The 20,859-nt window shown below is 56.5% G+C and overlaps 6 protein-coding genes across 6 annotated transcripts; 2 read left to right on the forward strand and 4 right to left on the reverse strand.

Annotated features, from left to right (window-relative positions):
- Positions 1–351: 351 nt before the first annotated feature.
- On the reverse strand, positions 352–2,796 carry SODALDRAFT_340424 (arginyl-tRNA synthetase; the record flags this gene model as incomplete). Its single annotated transcript, XM_028612946.1, has 7 exons — positions 352–864; positions 935–972; positions 1,036–1,063; positions 1,129–1,340; positions 1,463–2,082; positions 2,205–2,428; positions 2,509–2,796. The coding sequence occupies 7 exons, from the start codon at positions 2,794–2,796 to the stop codon at positions 352–354; spliced, it is 1,923 nt and encodes a 640-aa protein (XP_028466033.1).
- Positions 2,797–3,397: 601 nt separating this feature from the next.
- On the reverse strand, positions 3,398–4,876 carry SODALDRAFT_333998 (hypothetical protein). The gene is made up of 2 exons (XM_028612113.1): positions 4,066–4,876; positions 3,398–3,949 (listed from the first exon to the last, which is right to left on the reverse strand). Exons 1-2 carry the CDS (start codon positions 4,468–4,470, stop codon positions 3,656–3,658), a joined length of 699 nt encoding a protein of 232 aa, XP_028466034.1. The 5' UTR covers positions 4,471–4,876; the 3' UTR covers positions 3,398–3,655.
- A 136-nt stretch (positions 4,877–5,012) lies between these two features.
- Positions 5,013–6,337, reverse strand: SODALDRAFT_360571 (hypothetical protein; the record flags this gene model as incomplete). Its single annotated transcript, XM_028614282.1, has 7 exons — positions 5,013–5,055; positions 5,143–5,294; positions 5,400–5,471; positions 5,504–5,606; positions 5,696–5,782; positions 6,028–6,245; positions 6,311–6,337. 7 exons carry the CDS (start codon positions 6,335–6,337, stop codon positions 5,013–5,015), a joined length of 702 nt encoding a protein of 233 aa, XP_028466035.1.
- A 27-nt stretch (positions 6,338–6,364) lies between these two features.
- On the forward strand, positions 6,365–8,420 carry SODALDRAFT_279019 (hypothetical protein; the record flags this gene model as incomplete). The annotated part of the gene is made up of 3 exons (XM_028608146.1): positions 6,365–6,492; positions 6,569–7,943; positions 8,106–8,420. The coding sequence occupies 3 exons, from the start codon at positions 6,365–6,367 to the stop codon at positions 8,418–8,420; spliced, it is 1,818 nt and encodes a 605-aa protein (XP_028466036.1).
- A 484-nt stretch (positions 8,421–8,904) lies between these two features.
- SODALDRAFT_296801 (hypothetical protein) lies at positions 8,905–14,354 on the reverse strand (the record flags this gene model as incomplete). The annotated part of the gene is made up of 2 exons (XM_028608809.1): positions 10,721–14,354; positions 8,905–10,628 (listed from the first exon to the last, which is right to left on the reverse strand). Coding segments are annotated over exons 1-2 (5,349 nt in total), but the record flags the coding sequence as incomplete, so codon positions are not given.
- A 48-nt stretch (positions 14,355–14,402) lies between these two features.
- SODALDRAFT_360574 (hypothetical protein) lies at positions 14,403–20,120 on the forward strand (the record flags this gene model as incomplete). Its single annotated transcript, XM_028614283.1, has 8 exons — positions 14,403–14,491; positions 15,384–15,417; positions 15,606–15,657; positions 15,731–15,799; positions 15,979–16,004; positions 16,045–16,391; positions 16,479–17,180; positions 17,285–20,120. The coding sequence occupies 8 exons, from the start codon at positions 14,403–14,405 to the stop codon at positions 20,118–20,120; spliced, it is 4,155 nt and encodes a 1,384-aa protein (XP_028466038.1).
- Between the last annotated feature and the right edge of the window lie 739 nt (positions 20,121–20,859).

The raw sequence follows: 20,859 nt of genomic DNA on the forward strand, positions 1-20,859 counted from the left end.
GAATCAGGGCCCATCTAATAACCATTTCCACGGCACATCAACGCTATGCTCCCCCGGTAGGTAGCTTGCCTTGCTTCTCCAGGTGTGACCATATGACGACGCCTATCAACTAGCTCCGGAAACTACGACGGAGTGAGGACGTGAAAGGAAGAGAGAAAGAACTGAACAGGCGAGAATTATTTCTTAGTTAGGGACTTGTGACACCATGGACACACCATGAGCCTAAAAAGAGCCCCGCTTCTAGTCTAGTATGCTAGATCTAGGTCTACCAGACGAAGAGACCAGTGTTTACATCCTACCAAGACAAATATTAGCAAATGCCCAGACCAAAAGCTGAGATGGGAGACCAGCTTACCGGCTAACCGGAGTCAACCCAAGCAACCGCATGCCGCTGGACAACACAGTTCGGGCCGAGTTATACAGCGCCAGACGGGCCTTCATGAGCTCGGGCTCACTACCGATGATCCGGAGGTGGTCGTAGCTGCTGCTCAGGAGATGGGTCATCCTGAACAGGTACGTGAGTACCGTAGTCGGCTCCAGCGTCCGGAGCGTGTTCATGAACACGTCGGGATACTGCGCGAGGACGCGGACGAGGTCGACCGCGTGTTTCTCAGTCAGGAGGCTCAGGTCGGCCGTCACCACATCCTCGTCGCTGAGGCCTGACTTGCGAGTGATGGAGCACAACCGGGCGTGCGCGTATTGGAGGTATGGACCCGTATCTCCCTCGAAGGAGGTCATGGCCTCCATGTTGAAGGTGTAGTTGTTGCCCCGCTTGCCTGTCATGTCTTGCACCATGATGGAGCTGATGCCGAGTGTCTCTGCCACGGCCTCGGGGTTCTCTACTTGCTTGTACTTCTCCTCATTCTGGAAGACAGAGTCAGCGGAGAAGAGAGATGAAACAGAAATGAAGACATCAGTCGCGATTTGGCATTACCTTCCTCATCACCTCATGCATGTGATCCGATACGTCACCTTTTCCATGTCAGAAATTTCCCTCGAGCACACAAGGTCAGGGTCGAGATTGGGAAAACTTACGGATAATGTCGTCCAGGAACTTGACAGTCTGTTTGAGTCTTCTGTCAGTGTCTGGTGCTTTGCAGATTGGCAGGTGACCTGAATGGAACGTACGCCTTTCCTGGTGCTCATGCCCAGGACCATGCCAAAGTTGATGTGCTGGACTTTCTTAGCCACCTCGGTATGACCCATGAGTTCAATGATCTTGAAGAGCTGCTTCAGATGGAGGTCCTGCTGTGACGCAACGACGTAGATCAGGTGGTCAAAGTCGTATTTGTCCACCCGATGCAGCAGCTCGCTGATATCACGGGTGAGGTAGAGCGCGGCTGAGAGACCAAGTTAGCGACTGGGTGGGCAACACAAGTACGAGAAAAGAAGAGAAGAACGAAAAAGAAGGGGAGGGGAGATGAAAACGAAAAAAAAAAAAAAGAAAAAAATTGCAACGTACTGCCGTCACGCTTCCGAATGACAGGCTTCTCCAGGCTCTTGCCTGCCTTCCCGGGAACATGCTTGGCAAAGGGAATGACGATGGCACCCTCGGACTCCTCAGAGATGCCCTTCTCCTCCAACACCTTGGCGGCATTGGTCATCGCGGCCTCGGAGACCTGGGACTCTCCCGAGTACTCGTCGAAGCGCACGTTGAGGCGGGCGTAGGTAGCCTTGTACCGCTCGATGCTGAGGTCTCGGAAGCGCCGCCACTGCGCCAGGGCAGCGTCGTCACCATCGTTCATGGCCTTGAAGTAGCGGCGGGCCTGCTCGTCCAGGCCGTTCTCCTTGAGCCCCTCGGCCTCGGCCCCCTTGCCCTCCTTCTCGAACTCGGCGATCTTCTCCTTTTCTTCGGCCAGGTCATTGTTGATCTTCACGTAGACTTGGAACAGGTGGTTGATGGCATCGTCTCGGAGGGCGGCCTCGTTGCCGTATTTCTCGAAGCCGAGGGCGAGCAGGCCGTACTGCTTGCCCCAGTCGCCCAGGTAGTTGATGCGTACTACCTCCCAGCCTGCGCTTTCGTAAAGGTGGGACAGAAAACCGCCGATGATGGTACTCCGAAGGTGACCGGCGTGGAAGGGCCTACATAAGTCGGTAACGTTTAGCCCCTACAATACAAACGGACGACGATGACGAGGGAAGAGGCAGAGCGAGGAAATACGCCGATAGATGGCGCAGGAGGAAAAGGAACGGAGAGAACGGACTTGGCAATATTGGGGCTGCTGAATTCAATGACGATGCGCTTCTTGCCCTTGGAAGGGTCTTGGGGATCCCTCAAGCCGGGATGCGGATTCTTTCCAAACTCCGCGCCGCGCTGTTGAATCTGAGGCACAACGAGCTGGGTGAGGGGACCCGGCTTGAAGAAGAAAACGATGAAGGCGCCATTGTTGGCGCTGGTGGGCTTTTCGATGAGGGGAGACTCGGGGAACTGTACGAGAGCCGATGTTAGTCCAAGAAGGATCGCAAGGGAGGAGGCCAGTATGTGCGTATGTAAAGCGCATGACATGCCTTGGGCAACCACTCTTCACACAGCTCGGCGGGTTTCTTGCCCTTGATGCGGAGGGCGGCAACAGGGAGGGTCAGATCGCCGTTGTCGAGGGTAGAGGTCCATTGCATGACAGGGTAGATGATCTTGGAGTCGACGCCCGAGACCTGGGAGACCAGGGAGGCGATGTGAGAGCGGTAGATGTCGATGGGGTTGAGGTCTGGATAGGAGTTGGGGAAGGGTTCGAGCTGGCCGACGGAGAGCTTTTCGAGTTGGCTCGACAACTGGCCAACGGGGGCGTCGGGGGCCATTGTCGCGTAGTTCCGTCGTACGGTCGCGAGTGTCGAGGGTAACCGAGCGCGCTGGGTGCGGCGTAATGACCGAAGGTGAGGATCGGGAGAGGTGTGGGGGGAGGAAGAGACGAGAGATCGGAAGGATGGTAAAAAAGAACCGCGCAGCGATGGGGGAAAAGGAGGGCAAGAAACCTGTGCCGGACGAAGTGAAGATGTTCGAATTAAACTGGAAAAGCAGCCTTTCATGCCCAATGCGGAGGGGAGGGGAGGACTTGTCGCGTAGTGGCAGTAGCGAGTGGGAGAAAAAGAAAAAAAAAGAGGAACGAGTCACTGGGCTGGCCGGTTGGATGTGGAGCTTTGTCGTAGTTTGGAGGAGGGGGATTTTTTTTGGACGTGACTCAACTGGGAATGGGCGACTGCGTTGATGGATGGACCGGCCAAATGTCCGATGTTATTGGCTACTGACCGAGGAAGAGGTCATTCACCGAAACGAGGGGGAGGGGTCACAGTGTGAAAGGTTTCAACAGAAGTCTCGCACTGTACTTACCTCAGACTCCGGATACACTGCAGGTTGGGTGAATGGCAACGATGCACGAACGCCGATATTGAGACAACAAAATTTTCACGACAAGATAGTCATTGCTACATTTCCCTGTCTTCCTTATCATGAGGCGATCCGTTCAGACAATACCTACCCCAGGTACAATTCATGTCACTAGCTGTCTTCAGGATTCTTCTCAACACATTCAACAAACGCACATGATGTGCCGGGAGTTTTCATGACGGCCATGTAGCGCTTCTGTTGTTCATTGCAAACTCTTTCTGCCTCCCCAGAACTCTAATTAAAATCTAGCATTCCTCATAGCAACACTAACTCTTACAACAACATCACGGCGCCACCGACAATGGCAGCCATCGACACGGCAAAACCACCCTGGAAAGCACCATGAAGGGACGCGGCGCCGCTGTCACCATCGTCATTGGATGAGCCCGAGTCGTCGGAGCCAGAATCGTCGGAGCCGCTGTCACCGGAAGGTTCGTCCGAGGAGGTGTCGTTGCCCACAAAAGTTAGGAGTTGGGCGTTTTCGACGAGCCTGATGCTGACCGAGGTGCCGTTTCGGCACTCTTCCCGATCGGGAGCACTGCCGTTGACGAATCTGACGGGGGCGCACTAGAAACACGAAGGAAAAAACATTAGTCCAACTGGCTCATTTCTTCCCTCATCGAAGAGAAAGAGGGGAGGGAGAAGGAGAAGGAGAGGAAAGTGAAACAAAAAGGGAAACCTACGCTAAACAGCAACCCGTCGGTGGCCGAGCCCACAACGCCGACGACGCCGCGACGGCCGGCCCAGTCCGCGGGGGCCGTGACTTGAGGCAGGCATGAGCGGCCGGAGCCGGTGGTGCGGTAGATGGGGTAGAGCTGTTCCCAGTCGCCGCTGGCATCGGACTCGAGAGTGGCGCGGAGGATCCAGTCGGACTGGGAGTGCATGTCGATGATGGCGACGGCGTCGCCGCTGACGTAAAAGTCGACGGTCTCGTCGTCCTCGGAGGGCCTGTAGCCGCCGCAGGGACTGTCGTTTTGGTTCTGGTTATCAGCGCCGCCGAGGGAGCTCTCGGGGTGGAGGAGGCCGAAGTGGGCGGTGGCCGTGGAGGCCAGGGCCGCAGTGGCAAGGAGGGTTACGAGACGGGTCATGATCAAAATCGAAAGTAAGGCAGTCAATGTTGCCAATTATGTTGTGTATGGATGGCGTGGTAGGCTTGATTTGATGAGAGATTTCCGCGGGAAGATGCGATTGTCGGAGGGATTGGCGGCGTCAGGAATGATAGAATGGAAAAACACGCAGGGCTGAGAGTCGTAGAAGAAACGCCGGGTATCTTTTGAGCGGAGGTGGAACAGAGGCCAGCTAGGTATATTACAGACTACACGAGTACGTTGCTCGGGTCAAGGTCGAGGCGAGGGGTGTGAGCACGTTTTAAAGAGCGGTCGGTTGGTTCTGGGGCGATGTTGTGGATATAGACGGGAGGGAGCTATGATCAGGAAGAACGACGGACAAAGTACTTAAGAGTACTTGTACCGATACCGGGTTTGTCTAAGGTAGGTGCGCTCGAGCGTTTACCAGTACCTTTATTCCCGTTCGTCTGCCTCGGAGTGAATTCGTAGATAAGGCGGGATTATCCAAGATAATTACTTACTTTAGCCTTCTTCCAATGTTCTACTCATATCCGTACATTCCTCTACGCATCGAGACTTGTTGTCTCCCAGCCGTTGAAGAGTTGACTGGTCTGTTGAACGGTTTGCGCCTCACCAGGGCAGTCAGTACCTTAAATATGTTGTACTACCCCGATACTGTCTAAGGTACCTCACACATAAGACACTGCGGCCGCCGGCAACAACGACACCTTGCCACTCCATGCATTCGGTTCCGGGGATGCAGGAACAGCAGGCATGCCATTTGCCTTCTTCAAAGTGACGATTCTTAATAATGACTCCACAGCAGCAGCAATGTTGGAAGCAGCCTGACGGTCTGAAAGTCGAGGACGAAGTAGACCTACGCAAGCACTTTATAGGAAGTACATGTACGAATACAGATAAGGTACCTTACCTACCTTAGGTACGTGTACTTGATGTTTGTGGATGGAGGATGAAATGGTAGGGTACCTATGGTACGGAACGGTGCTGTTCCGCGGAGAGTTCTAGCCAATGACAGGATAAGAAAACAGCGGACCTGCGCGCATTTGAGCAAGTTCTTAGCCCAGTCCGTCCCCTCGACTAAAGCGGAAGCCGCGACCTTGGCACCAAAACCCCCAGGGTCCACACTCATCTTCACCCTCCACCATCAGGGTTCTTGGGTCACTTGTACTTCCGACCTTGGCATCAAAATCCACTCAAATGGATACGTATCTGGACTCCTCCATACCAGCTCCCACTGCCCTCCTCCATCCTCTCACATCTCTTCCCCCCCCCCCCGGCCAGATTCTTGGGTTCACTCTCCTCATTTCGAGACCTTGGTTATTTCGTCTCGCCTGCTACCGCTTTCCACATATTACATATTCGTTACCATCATCTCTACCTGTACGGTTCGGCCCATCACCATCCGCTACCCCCCATATACGAAAAGTCGAGTCGATCGATTCGATCGAGAGCCGAAGAGTCGTTTCGCCCTTTCGGACCGAGTGAAAGAGATCTCCTCCCTCTCTTTCTCTTCCCATGGCGAATTTGATACTCCGCTAAAACTTCCGAACGACTCACCGGAATTCCTTCTTCACCTCCACATCCGATTTCCACGCCATCATTCGAGTCGCTCGAGTTTCCTTTACCACGAGACAGGAAGAATCAGACGTCCTTGTTGTGCCCGGCTCTCCTTGATCGAACATGACCTCACCATTTAATCCGTCGATTGCCCGATATTCGTAACCTCCGGACCTCACGCGGCTCGATAGACTCGACTCGACGGACTCGATAGTCAACTGGTTTTGACTGTATAATCGAGCTGAAGCCCCCCCGCCTTGCCTACATAATTCTCAGCACTCACAGGACGACGGCCATGGACCACGAACATCACGACCATGATCACGATCATGGAGAAATGACCACCGCCGGCGGCCTGCAAGCTACCAACAAGCACCTGGCTCGGTCTTATTGGTACCTCATTGCTGGCGCCGTAGGTCTCGCTGTTATCATCCGCGCCATCAACCACCTCGAACACCGAGCAAGGTACCGTTCTCCTTTCCCTTTCTGCAAGCCCATCATTCCACCATTTTGAGCGTCCCTGACTTGCCTAATCTCCCAGGTTGAGACGCTGCGCAGCCCAATCCGTCGCCCATCCCACGAAGCCCTCAAATTCGCTCTCCCAATTATGGGCTACTGCTACCGCCTGTGCCCGAGAAACCTGCCATCTCCACGTCTACATCCCAGTAAAAGGACTCCGCTGGGCCACCCCGCCCCCGCTAGGTCGTGTCCTGCTGCTCCTCGCCTACTGGGCCGTCGTCATTTACATGTCCGCCGGCCACGATGCTGTTCAGAACGACGTCTTCTTCCGCGAGCGCATCGGTTTCCGCAACGGCTGGACCACCATCATGCAGCTGCCCCTCCTCTTCCTCCTCGCCATGAAAGTCAACCCCGTCGGTCTCCTCGTCGGCACCTCCCACGAGCGCCTCAACTGGTTCCACCGCTGGGTCGCCCGTACCATGTTCATCACCGCCACCCTCCACGGCTTCCACTTCTGGACCCAATGGACCGAGGCCGACATCTTCGACTGGCAGATGCGCATCCTCCCTTCCACTAAACAGGGCATCGGCGCCTGGGCCGTCCTCCTTTGGACCATCGTCACCGGTTTCCGACCCCTTCGCCACATGGCCTATGAGTTGTTCGTCATCCAGCACCTGGCCTCCCTCGCCGTCTTCCTCTGGCTTGTCTACGTCCACATCCCCATCGTCGCCCGGCCTTACCTCTGGGCCGCCATCGCCTGCATCGCCTTCGACCGCCTAGCCCGCTGGGGTCTCATGGCCTGGCAAAATCTCCGCGCCAAACCCGACTCCTCCGGCTGCCGTCGCAAGCAGCGTCTGGGCCACCAGGTCCAAGTCCGCGCCGTAGGCCCTTGCACCACCGTGCTCACCCTCAAAGACGTGCCCTTCTCCTGGAAGCCCGGCCAGCACCTCTACCTCTGGCTACCCAGCGTCGCTCCCTTCGAAGCCCACCCCTACACCGTCGCCTGCGCCACCCGACTACCCGGCACCTGCACCTGCCACAGCGTCCAGCTCGTCGTCCGGAAACACGGTGGCTTCTCTCGCCGCCTCCATGCCCATGCGTCCAAGCTGGAAGCCCAGGGCCACGCTACCGAAACCCTCACCGCCTTCATCATCGGGCCTTTCGGTGCCCCGCCGCGCTGGGACGTCTACGAGACCCTCGTTCTTATCTCTGCCTCCACCGGGGCTTCCTTCACTCTCCCCATCCTCGAAGCCGCCGTCCAGGCCGACCCCCGCTCCTCATGCGTCCGCAGGATCCAGTTCGTCCTAACCGCCGCCCAGGGAGAGGAAGTCGACTTTTACCTGCACAGGCTCCGCCACGCCATCGCCCAAGCCCACGCTCGGGGACTGGAAATCACCGCACACGTAGCCGTCACCCGCTCCGAGTCGAGAGTGATAGAAGGGGGAGCAGGAAGAAGCGTGAGCACCGCTCTCGAATCGGGCGGATGCTGCTGCGCCAAGTCGTCGTCGTCACCTGATTCGGGCGACGTCCAGCAGCGAAGACCGCAGAGCGAGGAGAAACAAGACGACGTCGACACGGCAGATACGACAGATATCGAACGAGCACCCGTGTCCCGGCAGTCCTCAGATCTAAACGCCCCCCCAAGCGGGAACGAAAAAGAGGACCCAAAACCATCGGCCCAAGTACGAACGGCAAGGCCGTCGTCGCCCGGGTCGGGTTTCCTCCGGGAGTACACCGCCCGCCCAGACATTGAATCCCTGATTCGCGGGCCTGTTGAGGCGTCCGGAGGCGAAACCTCCGTCATTGTGTGCGGGGGCCAGTCGCTTACCAGTTCGGTGCGGAACTGTGTCTTGCGGTTGGCCGACGAGAGAGCCGTGCATAAGGGGACCGGCGCGCAGGGTATCCATCTGTTTGTGGAGGAGTATTCGTTTTGATTCGCGCGTCTATACATATTGTACGTGCTTGGCGACGCGACTGCAGTTGTACATACCTTACTTATGCATGTATGGTGGCTGCATACCATGGATCGATCGATGGGTGGGGGGTTGTGGGTGCATGCAGACCATTTGTGATGATGATTTTAACGCAATATACCTCGCCGTTGAGTATCTCGGCAATGAAGATAGCATCTAAGTCTATTATATCAATGTTTTTTTTTTCCTGCTATTATGGGACCCATCTCTTAGCCTAGGTATACAACAAAAAGACATACCGACGCCTCCGAATCAGTATCGCCATGAACTGACACACCACGGAAGCTGACCAAGTTGGTAAAGAGAGGGAGGGAGCGTAGTCTAATAAAACACCATCATAGCATGATACCATAAAGTCGTATCTCGATTACCCGCCCAAGTCTAAGCTAGTCTCGTTGAGCATAATCCATCAATGCACCCTCCACTGCCCACCCCGAGCCCCAGCCGCCGCAGCAGCCTCAGCGGCGCCCACCCCGAAATTATGCAACCTCTCCCCAATCAGATACGCCTCATCCCGGATCCGGACCTGCCACGAATGCACCACGCCCACCACGCTCCAGAACACGCCGACCGCGAGGGCGCTGAGCGCCGCGGCGGGGTAGGACAGGCGGTACATCATGACGAGCTCATGCGGCGCGGGGGCAAAGCGGCCCAACCATCCGCGGGCCTCGAGCAGGGAGGTGGCGTAGGGCGGGCCGAAGAGGGCGACGGCGGCGAGGAGGAGGCCCGGGAGGACGAAGGCGCGCGTGAGGACGGAGGTGTCGGGGCGGAGCCAGCCGCGGCGGAGGACGGCGCGGACGGCGGCTGCGGGACGGGTGCCGCCGTAGAAGGACGTGATGGTGCGCGCGGAGAGTTTGACGTAGAGGAGGCCCAGCGTCCATGACTGGACTGCGCGCGCCGTGTGCTGGCTGGGGACGACGACGGCAGAGGTACCGGTCGCGAGGCCGGTGGTTGTGGTGTTGCCGGTCGGGATGACGTAGGGGGAAGGCGGGTCGACGTAGGTGTGCAGCGGGAGGATGACGTACAGTTCCATGAGCGAGGTGAGGATGAGGGGGAAGACAATGAGGAGCATCGAGTATGCGTAGACCACTTTGGCGACCTGGAGCGCTACCGAGGAGACGCGCTGGAGCGTGGCGCGGTCCCACACGGTGTCCCTGACGCCTGACGCCCATCTTCCTACCCGTGCAGCCATAGACTTGGCGTGGAAGCAGAGGTAGACGGCCGATCCGAGAAGGTAGATGCCCATGCTAAAGGCGTAGATGTCGTTGGTGCGAATATGGGCCGGGATGAGGTGCTCGAACACGGCGCGACCGAAGACGAGCGGTATGATGGTGAAGCCGACGCCTGTTACTGCTGCAAATAGCCAGATGAACAGGATGAAGAGGAAGATCCTGAACCTGAAGTTAGGAGGCAGGTAGACCAGCTGGTACTGGTCCGTAGAGTAGAGGTCTGACCCTGGGAGGTCAGGTTTGCCATCGATCCGTTCATTATGTTCCGTTACTTCCACAAAGATCCGGTTACCCTTGGTGATCTTGACCTGGTCAGACGCAGGTGTGCGGACGAAGCGACCATCCTTAATGAGTTGGCCCGACTGGACCAGCATGCGCTTCTCGAGCGTGGCCCTGATCATCTTGTCTTTGGACAAGCTGGCGCCTGGCTTGCCGGTGCTGACCTCGAGGAGACCCCGCCACGTCTGGGGGACGACTTGGTTCCTCTTGTTCACCACAAGGAAGCATCGCCTCCACCAGGGGCGCTTGAGGTGCGGCGAATCCGATCGCAGAGCGAGGACACCTTCTTCGTCGATGCGTCGTTCTCCGAAGAGGAACCAGGTGAGTCGGAGACCGCGAGCGCATTTGCGCAACCACCAGGTGTACATGGCGTGCAGTTTGTCGCTCGGCCTGAAGAACTTGACCGCCAGCGGCATCGCAAAATTGTAAAAGAGCAGGTCAATGGGGAACTCGAGCACCGGTTCGTTGGAGGAGTAGTGGATCGGCAAGACGTTCTTGAGGGAGATTGCCAGGCTCCATACAACGCCACCGAGGCAGACAACCACCAGGGCGCCATACACAAACGCAGAGAAGAGGATCTTGCGAAGTTGTGTCACTACATTACGCTCGAGAACATCGCGGACGGGGTGGAATTCAGGGTCATCGGGGTCACGGATAAAGTCTGCAGGAATTTTTGGTCAGTTTCCCTTTCCAATATCCAGCGCTGGGGTTCGGGGTGACGGGTGACGGGTGAAGGGTGAGGGGCCAACTTACAGAGCACGCCCTTGCGCATAATCTTGCGGCACATAGACACGAACAGAGCGAAATGGAACATGTACCCGGTGCCCACGAACCAGTGAACAAAAATGGACGTCAGGGGATAGTTGGCCATGAACGCAATCCGAGACTTGACCGTCGCGTTTTCAAACAGGGGCAGCAGGGCGGCATCCAGGAGAAGGCCGCAGTACAGCGGGAATACAAGCATCTCGATGCTTATGATCAAGATGACCTTCATGACGCCGCTAGCCTGGTTGAGTAGGTCGATCAGAGACGCTTCCCACTCTTGAGCCACCTGTCCGGAAGAAAAAGGAGTGCCGCGACGAAGATAGAGAGCGCCGAGTCCGGACAAACTCAGGTAGCCACACATGATGGCCCAGAACCGGTCCGTTCCTGACCAGGACGCCAGGGCAGGGTCGATGGAAACGGTTGACTCCGAGGCCCCGAAACTGATCACCCAGGAAGCAGGATTCAGGAGCTTGAGCGGTACGCTGCGGAGGGCGTGGAAGGCGGTCGAGGCAGCCTCGGTCGCCCAGCGCATGAGTTGGAGGGCGTGGGCGGGTAGTCCCCCGTCGAAAACAATTTCCAACGCGGTGCCAACACTGAGCAAGAAGGTCGACACGGAGGCTTTCAAGTCCAGCAACGCTTGGTGGCTGACGGCCGAAAAGTTTTGGATCTCGGTGGCGGAGATGAGGGGGAGATCGCCAGCCAAGCTCTCGAAGACGCGGACCGTAGCGTTGGTGGAGATGCCCCAGGTATGGATCCGCAGGGCCACGCATGAGCGGCGGGCCGACGGCAACCACAGCCCCAGCGCGTTGCCGACGTAGAACAAAATAGCGAGGAACCCGCTGCAGGCACCAGACACGAGCGCGACGGCCAGGTCCTGTACGAACTTGGTGAAACTGAAAAGCATCCGCACCAGCCGCATAGGATTCATCAGAGCCCAGACGCTCACCCGCCCAAAGTTGTAGGGCAAGAAGACGCAGAGGAAGATGGTGACAGACACCAGCACGGCGCAGAATACGGCGTTCTGGAACAGCCCGACCACGGGCCCTCGCATGCCGACGAGCTCCAGGACGCCTTCCATATCTTCGGCATCATCCATGGCTTCAGGGTCGAGACCGGCGGCAACTGCAGCATCGACGACGTCGGGATCCCGGTGTTCTTCGTCTTCCAGGTCTGGCACATCTTCAAAGCCGTCGTCGTCGTCGTCGTCGTCATCGTCGGCAACGTCGTGGTCCGGCTCACCCTCGGTATCAGTGTTATCATCTAGGTCCTCGACACGATCGTCCGCGCCGATTCTCTCAAGGGGTTCGACGTCCCTCCACATGAAATCTGCTAGCTGGTCCATGACACCACGCTGAAGTGGGGGCCGTTGCTGCGCAGGGGCCCCTTCGACTGCCATCTGCTCTCCAGGACCAGTCTCACCCGTCGCGGGCTCATTTGTGGTTTCTCCCGACTCGTGCTGAGGCAGAGGACCGAAGACTTCAACGTCTGGCCTCTGCGTGCCGGAAGCTGGGGAGTTCGGCACACCGTTATGCTGGCTGGAACTATCGGCGTCCACTATCCTACCATGCTCATGGTAAGGAGAAACGCCTTCTTGGTGGCCGTCCAAATGTCTGAAAGATCCCGCTACAGAAGATTGCTCAGGGTGAGATTCAGGGATGTGCCGGTCGTTCGACGGACCGGGACGAGTGTCGTCCGATGAGATGCCAGTGAATGACCAACTGTTGTTGGCAAGAGGGTTGGTGGTGTCGAATCGCTGAGGTCCATCAGAAGCGGCGCGTGGTCTAAGGAAGTTATAATTAGGTGCTGGAGGACTAAGGCTCGGCGCCGGCTGTGCGTTGGCTTGTATGTCGTCACGCTCCACCTCCTTCCCCTTCCCCTTGCCATTCACATCCCCCTCGGCGTCCCCGTTCCTTGTCCCTTGGGCATCGTTGGACGGCCAGGTGAATTCAGGGGCCGAAGGCGCCGGGAGAGGCATTGGCCATGATTCCTGCGGTGGCGGGGCCCGCTGTGATGACTCTGCTTCCTCCTCAGTCGATGTGGTCGGTTCATCGGTAGCAAGATCAGACGGCGCTTGAGCCCCCTCCTTGTTCTTGCCCATCATAGATCTCGTCACTCCTGCCCAGTAGCCAAGGGTATCCTCCAGATTCTCGTCCTTGATGGTCTGAAGGATGAGGTCAGGATCCCCGTTCGCTTGTCGATAGATTCGCAAGTACTCATGAACCGTGGCAACGGGACTAGTGGCCTGTTCCCTTGGCGAAACGCCGAGGACACCTTGGTTCGAGGATTCGCGATTGGAAATATCGTGTTCAAGAGATGCGGCTGTGGCAGAACTAGGTTGCGAGGCCTCTTCCCTCACATCAGAGTGCAGAGACGTTTCGGGTTGCGATGCACTATCTTGCCAGTCTTGTTCCACGAAGCGCCGATCCACATTCGTCTCAAGCCGAATGTTCAGCCCGTCGAGACCACCAATATCGCTCACATCGTCTTCTCCGTCGTCATCAGGGCCGGGAAGGTTTTCAACCTGCTCGACCATACGCTGGAGCTCTGGGTCTTGCTGCTGAGGCTGAGGTTGGGGTTGAGGCTGGGGGTTCTCGTTGAGAGCGGCTCGCATGTTAATCTCGGGTTGTTGTTGTACGACATAGTCTCGAACTAAGATGACAAGAATGAAGCACACAATGACTAGGATGGTGATAATCTGCCCTTCGAGGATAGTGATCATCGTGCGATTCACAAACGGATACGGCGTGAGATCCCGCAGGAAGGAGACGTCGCTCAACAGCGATCCGTGATCGACGGGAACCTGGCCACGGTCGGCAGGGCAGACGTTGTTCCGGTCGGGAGACGAAGACGCCGCGAAACCGAAAACGGTCCGCAAAAACGCTGCCGAGAACGAATCGTTGGTTGAAATGTTCACGCCATGCCAGGTGGTGGTAAAAGGGGCGGACGGCTGCAGGCGTATCATCTCTTCCAGCTGCTGTCCCATCCCATAGGTTGACGCGCCATAGAAAGAAGCGTCGACGAAGGGATGTGCGGGACAGGTATTGACAAGGTGTAGTGGCCGGGGGGAGACGGCGGGAGAGAATCCCGGTCCATGCGGACCGAGATTCACGTCGGGACCCCAGAGAGGAGCCCCGATGCCTTCGTTGCTCAGCCAGAAGAGAAAGGACCAGACGGATCGCATGAGCCAGGGTAACCAGCAAAGCCACACGGCAACGACAAGTGCGGCCCTGAGCCAGACGAGGAGGTTCCTCAAGATGTATTTGGCCATGTGGCCGACGAAAACGTGGACGGGGATGGTGCTCGGCATCTTTGGGGAGTAGAGCTTGGTGAAGCGGAAGGACGTCTTGCAGAGCTCGCAGTGTTTCTTCTGGGAGTGGGAAAGCCATTCCATCAAGCAGTCCTGGTGAACATATTTGATACTACCACTGCATTTGCAGGGGTAGAAGAGGGGCTCATCGTCGGTTCCTTCGCCGCGACAGATGCGACATGTATCTGGATCGACACCCAGGTTATCGGCCGCATGATTTTGTGATCGGAGTCTCGCGGTTTCGGCAGTCGAATTTTTGGATGCAGAAGGACGACGGCGGTTGTGGGCCACGGCATCGGCTGCCATGAGCGGTTCGGCGGTGTCGGTCATGGTGACAGATGTGTGTATGTGTATGTTCGGAGGATGTTGCAGGTGGGCGTGACAGTCGCCGAAGACGGGGCGACGGAATTATGCTGTCATGGGATCATCGGCCAGCACCAGAAGAAGCGGCCGTTTGTTCAACCGCACGGTATTTCCAGTGAAAGAATCGGTTCGCGGTAGGCGTGGCGGAGAATGAGGAAGGGGGCTGTCAACGTGGGTGTGGGAGAGAAGGCGCGTGGTCCCTCAAAAAAGCTGTAGGTATATGGGTGGACGGAAGTAGATGGAGGTTTTGAGATGGATGGACAGCAAGTAGAGGGATCGATACCAAGTAGAGAGGTATAATCGGGTATGGTATTGACAGATAGCCTTGGAGTCGTAACGAGAGGCCAAGTCGAAGGAAGGTGAATATCAGAGAGGCGACTTTTGTTGGCGATCACCTTCGTTTCATCGGCTTCGGTGCTTATTACTGAGTGCACGTGATATGAAATTACGTCAGCCTCCGTATTCTTCTGTAGGTACAGTGGGGGGCAATAAGTATTTGAACACTCCTATGTGTTTAAGGCTACCTTAGATAGGTAGTAAGCCCATATGCCCTCAGCCTGACATTTTGTGGGTCGATGGTACATAGGCGTGTTCAAATACTTTTTGCCGGGCGCTGTACATCTCAATTGCAAATCCGCTGAGGTTTGAATAGGTGACTGTATCCCGCCTACGAAGTACCATACCAGGTAATAAGAGAAGGAGACGCAACGCACGGATTTATTAGATACGCGATTCTTATCACGCTGGTCCTAACGCGTCACACAAGGAACCAGGGGTAGTCCTCGATCCGAAGCAAAAAACTTGGCAGAAGTGTTTCATGAATCAAGCAACACAACGTACTGCATAGGTAGGTAGATAGGTACTGTACTTATAAAATATTGCTCCAGAGGTAGTTTCGAATATTAATACCTGGGTATATACGGATTCCGCTGTACGTTGTAGGTACCTTATCAGGACACCCTACTTCGAAAGTACTTGCAGTCTCATCCTCATTCGCACCTTCCTCCAGAACCCGGTACGAAGTACAAAGTACTCGCTCAGCTGGCCAGTTACGTCAACCACGCAGTCGGATGTCGTAATTTCTTTCCCTCTATCCATCCTGCACTCTGCAACGATTCATCAACAAAACTAAAACTAAACTCCATCACTTCAGGCGTTTCCATCTCATACTTCGTATAATCTCCTCTCTATGCTTGACCGCAGGCCGACAGCATAACATCTCGACTCTATTCTATCTACCTATGCAAGCAGACTGGTATGTGCGAATGAAGATTATCCCCATCTGAACCTGAATCCACCCCCTGCAGCCATACCACGCCCCACCTCAGTTCCTCCCTCTGCCTGCCTTACCTACTCCTCCGTTCTCCTAGCACAAAGCTCCTTCGTCTGGGCTCAGGGTGCAAAAATAGGAAGAAAAAAAGCCGGCACCCTTGTTCTCCTTTTCCCCAGGCACGTGTCAAATCCATACAAATACCTAGAGGCAAGACCTTCAAGGGCTACACACATTTATCTTTTTTTCTAATTACATCCTCTTCGCCTTCTTCCTCGACTCACCGCTCTGCACGAACCGGTGCAGCGAACAAAAACCTACTAATCACCCGTGTATAAAGTGTATCAGTGCATAGTTCCATGACGCAACCAGACATCGGAACTTGTGCCACGTAACTTGGGGAACTCCTCACGCGATCCCTTCATCTATCCCCGGCGTGCAACCTCTACCTTCGCCTCTCAGCAAACAAAGGATAGCCATCCTGTCCACAAAAGAGCTGGCCCTTCGCCATCGAGTCAAGGCTCTGGTACCTTTCATATGGTAGCTAGCTCCGCTGCGACATCCTCCACCATGGAGGTCACTAGCAGTTACACCAATGGCTATTCAAAGAGCGGTCCCGGGGTGAACGGCGTTACGAATTCCACTCCTGCTCTTCAGAGGCAGCCCAGCCCATCTAGAGGTCCCACCATCTTGGGTCGCGTTTTCAACACGGTTGCCAGGTAACTAGTCTCACGCACCTCTTCCTCCTCTCATCTTCAGTATCATCGTCGACAGCTCCCCGCTAACCAACTATTTCCCCTCCGCAGGCTCTTCACTTGGTATGCCATCATCACCCTCCTCTTCCGCTGCCCGCCTACCCTCGACGACTGCGACGAATCATCCCCAAAGATATGCAGGCCATACTTCCGCGCAAAAGAGATCGTGTCGCCTCATGTGCAGCCGTACTACGACACCTATGCCGCGCCCTATGTCCACCTGGCCAAGCCATACTATGAAACGGCAAACGAACACGTCTTTACACCTGCCAAGGGATACATAGCCAAGTACGGTGGCCCCGCCCTCGATCAGTCCAAGGAATATACCCAAGCTCAGTGGGACCGCACCGTACAGCCTAAGCTTGCGATATATCAAGATGCTGTCAAGGAACAATATGATCGAAACATCGCCCCTCGCGTATCTCAATTGCAGACTGCCATGGCGCCCTACTTGGACATTGCCCGTACCAGCGCCTTGCAGACCTATTACGAAGTGATCCAGCCTTCTTATCACTTTTCTCAGCCGTACATCTCCCATGGCTATACCGCTGCCTCGCAGTTCACCACCGAGACTGCCGTTCCTGCCGTGTCCTGGGCCTGGGACAAGACATACGTCTTCCTCGACGCATCTGTGTGGCCTCGTCTCCGAACTCTCTACGTCGAGAATGTCGAGCCTCAACTCGCCCGTATCGGTAAGCGCCTTGGTCGTTACAGCGGCAAGTCGCGGGCCGCCATCGAGAACATCTCCGAAAGGTACGTCCCCGTTCCCCCTCTTTTTTTTTTTTTTTTTTTTTTTTTTCCGCCCCCTTCCCCCCAGATTGATCGCCTTCACAGCATGTTCTGACTGTATCTTTCAGGGTGTCGTCACAAACATCCTCCTTCGCTAAGCCGTCTTCCCCCGTGTCCACGGCCTCAGCTAGCAACAGCGTCAGTCTCACCAGTGAGGCTCAGTCGTCCATAATAATCGAGAGCACGGACATTCCCGATGCGGAGGAAGTGGCCAGCCATGATCAAAACGAACAAGTGGTTGCCCCCGCCGCTGGAGAGAACGAGTCTGAACTCCGAAGGACGGCTCGGGAGACAGTGGCGGAGGATTTGGAGAAGTGGCAGACCAAATTTGCCAAGGCTGCCGAAGAGGGCGCCGACGAGATCGAGGAGCGAGTCTGGGAGATCGTCCGTGAGATGATTGAGCAAAACGCCAACACGATGGGGAAGGCTCTGGTCGCAGCTTTGGAAGATACCTTCAAAGCCGAGGTCGAGCGCCTGCACAAGGAGATTGTCCGCATCGTTGACAAGGGGAACGAGACGGGCGAAAATGCGGAGGCAGAGCTGGTCGCCGCCGTTAGGGCAGCCGGCATGTCCATCAAGAAGAATGCCCAGGCCATTCGCGATTGGAAGTCCGACTTTGAGGAAGGCATGGAGTCCGCCATCACCAAGGCCGCCGAGAACCATTTCAAAATACTCGAGAGCATCCGCGACCTGGCCCTCCAGCGCATTGGGATGAAGTGGGCCTGGATGGACGGCATCACTTACAAGGACTGGACAAAGTTCCACGAACTCCGCGATAGGTTCGACGAGTGGACTCTAGACCTTAAGCAGCTCATCGTCACTCACCCCGCCCTCGACGCCGCTCGTGAAGCCTCGGCCGAGGTAGAGGATGCCGGCATGACTGTGGCCCAGGCGGCCGCCCGGGAACTGGCCAGACTGAAGCAGGTCGCCCTATGGAAGCTCGCCGCCGGCGACACCACGGACGATTTCGATAGCGAGAACATGCGCCGAGCTGCGGAGGAAGTCCAGCGCGCAAAGGCTGAGGAGGCCGCAGCCGAGGCTTCTCGAGCCGCCGAAGCTGCCGAAGCCGCCGAAGCCGCCGCGGAAGCCTCGCGACTAGCGGAAGAGGAGGCGGCTGCCGCGTCGGAAGCTACCGAGGAGCAACCCCAGCAAGCCACGGAGGAAGTCGACGAATCAAGCGGCTCATCACCTCCGGAACAAGACCCGTTGGAGGAAGCCGCAAGCGTCGTCGAAAATGAGTCGCAGGCTACGGACCTCCCGGATGAGGGAGTGTCCGACGCCCTCGAGGAGGATCCTCTCGAATCAGCTGCGAGCGTCATCGAGGATCAATCACCGGCTGATGACCTGTCCAACAATAACGCCGGTGAAGACGAGTATAGGGTGTATGAGTCCATCAGCAGCGCCGCTAGTCAAGCTTCGAGCGTCGTCCTGGGAAGCTCAGGATCCAACCAGCCGGACGACGTCGTATCTTCCCCCGACCTTGCATCAACCCCTCTTCCTGGCGATGGGCAGACTTTTATTGTTGCCAGCAACGACAGCGAACCAGCTGGTGATAATTATAGTCGAGGACGATCCGATACCGAAGGTCAGGCGCAAGTGCCCAAGCAGGGCGCCGAGGATGAAGTAGACGAGCATCTCGAGGACCAACTCGATCAAGACATGATTCCAGAATCGGTCGAGGATGAGCCGGTCTCGGCCGAGACGGGCTCGGTGAAGCCTGTGTTCCTGGGCGCCATGGCGCAGTCTGTTCCCAAGCGAGAGGGCCCCATCCTGGATGAAGACGCTGACGTTGACGACGACGAGACCACCTTCCACAGGCTGTCGGAACAAGCGCAGGAGGCCTACTCTAACGCAATGTCCCACGCGTCGGAGAAGTATGCCGAAGCCATGTCTGCTCTCTCGGTCCAAATCTACGGCACTCCCAAGCCAGACCCCACACAGCAGGAAATGTTTGCCTCGGTCTCGGGAGCATATGCGGGCGCGATTGAGGCGGCCAACTCCCGACTACATGAGGTGTTGGACGCGGCGTCGAAGAAGGTATACGGCACGCCCACTCCGACAGCCACTCCTTCGCATGTCAACTGGGCCAGCGTCGAAGCCCTTGCGGCTCAGCGACTTGATGAGGGCCGCCGTTGGGCCGAGGAGCAATTTGAGGCGGCCAAAGTCAAGCTAGGCCTCGCCACCGCCACTCCGTCGCCCACGCCGACCAACGCGAAGCTATTGGAACAAGCGAAACTGAACTACTACGCTGGCCTCGGGGCTGCCCACGCCAGGTACTCGGAATTCCTCGCGGCGGCGGCTTCGGCCTTCAGCTCCCTAAAGGGTACCTCGACACCCACCGACGCTGCCGGAACTGCGTCGTCTGTGGCAGCGGTAGCTACGCAATCCGCTGGTGCCGTTGCATCCGGTGCGCAGCAGGAGGCACTCTCTGTCGCGTCGGTTGTGGGTGGCGGATTCGACGCGGCGGCCTCGATTGTGGGCGACACTGTCAACGCGGCCGCGCAAGAGATCTTGGAGGCCGCAGAGGCCGTCGAACGAGGCATAACCGATACATGGGAGAACGTGGTCAGCCAGATCAGCGCACAGGTATACGGCGTTCCCACGCCTACGCCTACGGCCTGGTACGACGGTCCATATCAAGAGGTCGAGAAGTTGGCGGCGCAGGCTCCCGAGCAAGCAGCGAAGCAGTACGAGATGGTTTACAGCCTCGTGCAGGAGCTCGTGGCTGGTAAAGAACCCACCTCGTCGGAGAGCATCCTGTCTCGGTTCCAGGCCGCGTACGCAACAGGGGCGGCGGCGGCAGGGGACTCGGTCAACGCGGCCCGGGAAAAGCTCAATAGTGCGGCGGCCGCTGCGGCCGAAGCTGTGCGAGAAGGCCTGCACCCGGCGCGCGACGAGCTTTAGAGGACGAACAATACCCGCGAAGAGCGATCAACGACTTTCAAGAAGGCCAGAAATGAGTCAACTACGCTCTTCTTTTGCCACGAACACGTCACACCCGTATTTGCATGAGCTGAAGAGAAGATGACCCTCCAGAAGGACACCCGGGGAGGAAACTTGAAGAAAGTAAATGAAAGCAAGAACAAAGAAAAGAAGAAGAAAAAGGGACAGGCCGGACATTCCTTTGACTTATTAGATACCCCCCACACCCTGTCCTTTCCAATGATCGATTTTTCCTGGTCTAGCTGTTCTATCTTGGCGTGATAGAGTCAGAGCAACCCCAGAGGGACAGGTGTTGCTCTTTGGTCGACGAGTATATGAGGTTGGCGGGTGTTGGGCGGTAATGGGAAAACAGACACTGTGTGTGTGTGTGAGGTCAAGCGGACGAAGAGGGAAACATAGCGCAGGGAGCGGGTGTTTTTCTCATTTAATTTTGTTTGTCTTTCGTCTTTTCCTTTGTTCTGTCGATTCTTGGGTCTGAGCGATATGTGAGAGTAGTGCCATGAGACATGCCATACAAGTACTATAATCTTTTTATTCTGCAAGTCCTGTGATACCTGGGTCCGAGGGTCCCGAGACTGGGGCTTTATTTAGTCTGGACTCTCATGAAAACCGATTGCTGCTGCCTTGCTATATGATTTGTTGCTGCTTGCGTTTCCTAAGATGGTTGGCATGACAAAGGAGACAAAGGAGTGAGCACCAA

This window comes from Sodiomyces alkalinus (assembly GCF_003711515.1).
Source record: "Sodiomyces alkalinus F11 unplaced genomic scaffold SODALscaffold_6, whole genome shotgun sequence".
In the NCBI taxonomy this organism is placed as follows: Eukaryota; Fungi; Ascomycota; class Sordariomycetes; order Glomerellales; family Plectosphaerellaceae; genus Sodiomyces; species Sodiomyces alkalinus.

What these genes read in the sequence shown, in the direction of transcription:
- SODALDRAFT_333998 (XM_028612113.1), bottom strand. Translation starts at nt 4,470, where the DNA reads ATGACCCGTCTCGTAACCCTCCTTGCCACTGCGGCCCTGGCCTCCACG. An exon ending in CCGACGGGTTGCTGTTTAGC is followed by an intron (nt 3,950 to 4,065) that starts GTAGGTTTCCCT and finishes TCGTGTTTCTAG; the next exon opens with TGCGCCCCCGTCAGATTCGT.